This window comes from Ahaetulla prasina, chromosome 2 (genome assembly GCF_028640845.1).
Source record: "Ahaetulla prasina isolate Xishuangbanna chromosome 2, ASM2864084v1, whole genome shotgun sequence".
Lineage (NCBI taxonomy): Eukaryota > Metazoa > Chordata > Lepidosauria > Squamata > Colubridae > Ahaetulla > Ahaetulla prasina.
The window spans coordinates 304526583-304531450 of NC_080540.1; the positions used below are offsets into that span (position 1 = coordinate 304526583).

The window sequence follows — 4868 nt, forward strand, 5'->3', positions numbered from 1 at the left end:
GTCGGCAACGACTAGCACGTATGTGCGAGGGGAACCTTTACCTTTATACAAAAAAAATATATACATACTGTGACTGCTTTTCATCAAGGCGGCTCAGCAAGCTTAGAGCTGAGTGTAGACTGAAAGTTATTTGTTTGCTTAATAAACATGTATCTTCAAGTTAATTATTCCTTTAGGAGAACCAGGCTTTGGTCACACTAACACTTAACCAAGAGGCAAATAACTTGTAACTGAAATATAATGCAATGCACACAGGAGAAAGAACCCTCCACAAAGACACCGATACTCTAGTGGTGAAAAAAATCTGGTTCCCACAATGGATAGTATAACGGAGATGTGGCATATTTAAATAAAGCAAATTTTATGCTAGGAACCCTTAAGAAACAGATTGAAAATAAAGCACAGTAAGAATGTTCCTGAAGCTGGAATATTGTAAGCAGTTCTAAGTTGATGCACTGAAAAAAGTTTAGAAAACATACAAGAGAGCGACCAAAACGGTTGCAGGGCTTGAACAACTCCATTGCAAGGAAGTCCAAACTTAACTCTCACTCAGAAAAAGGGAACTGGACTGAACCAGGGAGATGTTTTGCTTCCTCCAGTGAAGTTGATGGAGGGCAAGTGGCCGAAAGAAAGCATTTTTTCACATCAGGCGTCCGTAGTACAGGGCATTCGTTACTACAAGACTGGCTACTAGATTGCATGTGTGGAATTTGCAGGAAAGTGTAAATGTATTTCAGACTATGTACTTTCAAACAGTGAGGTTTAATTTTTGACTAGGATTGGACCTCAACTACAGGTTGTCGATCTACAACAGTTCATTTAGCAACTATTCAAAGTTACATCACTGAAAAAACTGACGTTTTTCACAATAATTGTTGCAGCATCCCCATGGTCACATGATCAAAATACAGATGCTTGGCAACCAATTTATATTTATGATGGTTGCAGACCTGACAAGCAAAGTCACTGGGAAACTAGTTTCACTTCACAACTGTCACAAATTTACCAATTGCAGTGATTCACTTAACAACTGTGGCAAGAAAAGTTAAAGTGGGGCAAAACTCGCTTAACAAATGTTTCACTTAGCTACAGAAATTTTGGGATCATTTGTGCGCGTAAGTTGAGGGCTATCTATTCAAAGAGCAGAAATAGAGGGCATTTATTAGGGGGATGGAAATGGAGATTTAAATCTCCAAAACCATAGAGTTTTAAAATGGATTCAAATTGGATGTAATAGATAGCTTATAATACTTTGGTTTTTATTTCTGGTAATTCTTACTGGAATTTTGCTGACTAATAGGGAAATTTAGAAATGGACAACGGGTTAAGCAGGGAATTAAGTATTTGGTTATATTTTAAGAGACTGGTATCCTTACAGTGATTTGCTGGAGACAAGTGGCAGGTTTATTTTTTCTTTTTGTTTTGTCTTTCTTCCTATGGTTGTTATTTTTTCAAACAATCCTCCCTCACACGGCCGTGCCCCGCTCCTCCCGGTAGCCCTTCAGCAGCTGGTTGACCAGCGTCTTGTCGCCGTCCCGGCGGGGCAGCGGCAGGGGCGGGAGCGGATTGCCCTTGTACTCGATCACCGCCCTCTCGGCCCGGTCCAGGTTGTCGTTCTTGGGGATCCGCACCATCCGCGTGTAGCCGCCCTGGTGGGGCGCGAAGCGGGGCGCCAGCACTTTGAAGAGCTTGTGCACCAGGTCCTTCTCCTGCAAGGCGGCGGCGGCAGCGCTCAGTCCCGCGTCTTCGCCCGGGACCCCCCCCCACGGGACCCTCCCCCCACCACCACTCACCGTCAGCCAGAAGTCGGCCAGGCGCATGGCCTGCGGGTCCGCGTCGCCGCGCTTGGCGTGCTCGATCAGCTGCGGGGCAGAAACGACACCGGAGGGGGTTGTCGGATGAGGGAGGGGGGGGTCCTCGGTCGCCAGGACGCCCCCACCCCCCCGTTTCCCCCGCCCCCCCCCCGCTTACGTGCTCGGCGTAGAAGCGCATCTCGTCGGCACGGGCGCGCGTGGTCTCGATCCTCTCGTGGCGCACCAGGCTCGTGACGAGGTTCCGCAGCAGGTCGAGGCGCGAGCGCGGCCCGAGCCCGATCCGCCGCCGCAGCCGCCCATGGGAGATGCCAAGCGCCGCCGTCAGCCTCATGGCCGGGTCGAAGCCGCCGGAAGCCGCCGCGCGCAGGACGGAAGGGCCGCTTGAGAGGCGGGGCGACGGCGTGGTAGCTGAGCGAGCGGGGGCGGCGCGATCGGTCTCCGAAAGGGCCCGGCTCGCCTTCTCCGCCTTTCCTGCCGCTCCGAGGGGCCCGGTGTGTGGGGTGATGGGTCCCCGCAATGACGGCGGCCCGGTCCGGGAGCGTGGACAGCGGGGGCTTCCCTTGCCGTCCCGTCCGGAGAAGTTTTGGGACACCACGCTGACCGAGGATAGCTGGCCCGGAGCCCCCGGGAAGCTGTCTCACCCGGCCCCGGCTGCCTCGCGGCTGCTGTCCATTAAGACAGACCGGGCAGGTTTCTGGGCCTTCCCGAGGGCCCCCCGCATTTGCCTCTGAATGCTCCATCTGTGTGGTCGATTCTGAACGAAGCCTCAGTTTCCCTTGGGAAGAACGCGCCGCTTCTGCTACTAAAATCTTAATAACCCACTTTTTGTCTTAGAATAACAAGAAGGAATTCTAGTAAAATTTCATGCAGAAATTTGGCATAACATTAAAAGCAATAAAAGATTTTAGAAATGGGAGAAAGGTTTATTTCCCCATATTAATGTACTGTTTTTAAAAAAATGTGTAGTTAAAACTTGGCAGAAGTTTAATAACAACATTTAAAATGTTTATTTTAAAATAATGTAAGCTTCTCACATTTCATTGCTGGTACCTTCTGAATATTGGTGTGTCAGATATATTGATATATTCTTAAATTGGAGCTGTTCATAAAGGTCAGGCACTCACACCAATGGGGTGGGCTGGGCTGGGCTGAGTATTTGGGCTTCTTTAACCTGTCAGAATCTTGTCTTTTTAAGCATCTTCATATTCTGTTGAAAATGAAGTATAGCATTTGTTTAAATCACTGCCTCAGGCTTATTTACTAACCATACAGTCCTAATGCAGTTTAGGAGGTGTGTTCTTCTAAAATGAATTCCAAACAGTATTTTCAAATGTGGTTGAGATAATCATTTTATTTAGCAATTAATACAGCTTTTAGAATACTCACATGCATCCCTACTATTGCCTTTTAGTCTCTAATCCTCGCGAATTAATAGATTTCAAATAGATTTATTTCTCAGTCTCGTTCTTTAGTACCTTAATGGTTTTTATGTTGACATTTGCTTTAATATTCTTTCATTAAAAATGTTCTTGAACTTCATGTTCATCCCATCTAGAAGTCCAATTATTTCAGTTTGCTGAGTGAATGTTCTTCACCATGTGCAACCGTGTGACTGTTGTTTCTCAAAGGGGATATGTAAAACCTTTTTGGAGTTTCAGAAATATTTCCTTCGTTGATACACTCTACATGAAATGTTTCTATCATGTATAATAATGATGAAGGATTACATTGGCATATTACAATTCAGCTGTAGATGTTCTCTGGGTATCTCCAATCAGCAGGAGATGTTTAGCTGATTGGAATAGGCTCCTCGAGAGTAGGAAGAACATAGATTTCCAAAGAGGATGTAACTCAGGGAGGGAGATTCCCTTGGTCGCAGCAAGGGTTGGCTTCCTTTGGCCCTTGGCAGACGGGCCCTCAGTGGGAATGTTGCAATGCGAAGGCACACCTCTTGTAGGCAGCATAGAGCAGGAGCATGGCACGCAGCATTTGCCGACATATAGCCATGGCCATGTGCACTTGGGGCTCCCGGAGCCCTCGGGGCCAGCGCTGGTGGGCGCTTATGACTTGACGGAAGGCTGAATGCTCGGATATTCTGAGGGAGCCACTCCAGCGTGGGGGCTGTACTGTCACAAGGTGTCCAAATACCGAATCAATCCCTGTGAGACGCACAGCCTGGGGTTTACGCACAGACCCACTCTGCCCTCTTGTCTCCCCAGCTGCTCCCGGTGGCTGTCCTGCTCCCATCTTCGCACGAGGTTCCAGGACCAGGCTGAGGCCCTGGAAACAAAGCTGCACTTCTAAATCTGCAGCAGCTGGGCTCCGTCCTCCTCGGAAGAGAGGCTTTGAAACCCCCGGCCTGGGGAGGGTGCCCCTCAGCCATTGCAGAGATTCATCTAGTGGAGACCAGGGTGCCCACAGCTGGTAACCTCCATCCATGGTCAAGGCCACAGAGTAGCCCTTGCCCCACCCGTATCACACCTTACTCTTGGGCATCTTTGTACTACTTGGTGCCCTTGGCAACTCTTTCTGAACATGGACAGCTTAGAACTTTCTGATCGATTCAACATTCCGGAAGCCCCTCTGCTAGCTTTCGTTCTGTGTTGGTAAAGGCACAGTTGTACTTGTAAATAATTAAACCAAAGTAACATAAGTAACATAAACATAACAGAAGGCCAGACAAGGAATAATGGATGGAAACTGACCAAGGAGAGATTCAACCTAGAAATGAGGAGGAACTTTCAGACAGAACAATCAACCGATGGAACAGAAGTTGCCTTTGGAAGCTGAGGGAGCTTCATCACTTGAGAATTTCAAGAAAAAATTGAACTGCAATTTGTCAGAAATGGTATAAGGTCTCCTGCTTGAGCGGGAGGTTGGACTAGATGACCTTCAAGGTCCCTTCCAATCTGCTATATCTGTTATATTAACATGAGGGTAGGTGACAAACTGAAAATAGGGTTTAGGGTTAGGGGTTAAGGCTTAGGGTCAGGGTTAGGGATATATATACAGTATATATATATGTAGGGCCAATGGGGCAGAGGGGTGGGTGGG

At 47.9% G+C, this 4868-nt stretch overlaps 2 protein-coding genes across 2 annotated transcripts; both read right to left on the bottom strand.

Moving 5' to 3' along the window:
* Positions 1-743: 743 nt before the first annotated feature.
* MRPL17 (mitochondrial ribosomal protein L17) lies at positions 744-2198 on the bottom strand. Its single transcript, XM_058172559.1, has 3 exons — positions 1972-2198; positions 1794-1862; positions 744-1709 (listed from the first exon to the last, which is right to left on the bottom strand). Exons 1-3 carry the CDS (start codon positions 2143-2145, stop codon positions 1467-1469), a joined length of 486 nt encoding a protein of 161 aa, XP_058028542.1. The 5' UTR covers positions 2146-2198; the 3' UTR covers positions 744-1466.
* Positions 2199-3731: 1533 nt separating this feature from the next.
* LOC131190760 (FANCD2 opposite strand protein-like) lies at positions 3732-4253 on the bottom strand. The gene has a single exon (XM_058168115.1). The coding sequence runs from the start codon at positions 4251-4253 to the stop codon at positions 3732-3734; it is 522 nt and encodes a 173-aa protein (XP_058024098.1).
* Between the last annotated feature and the right edge of the window lie 615 nt (positions 4254-4868).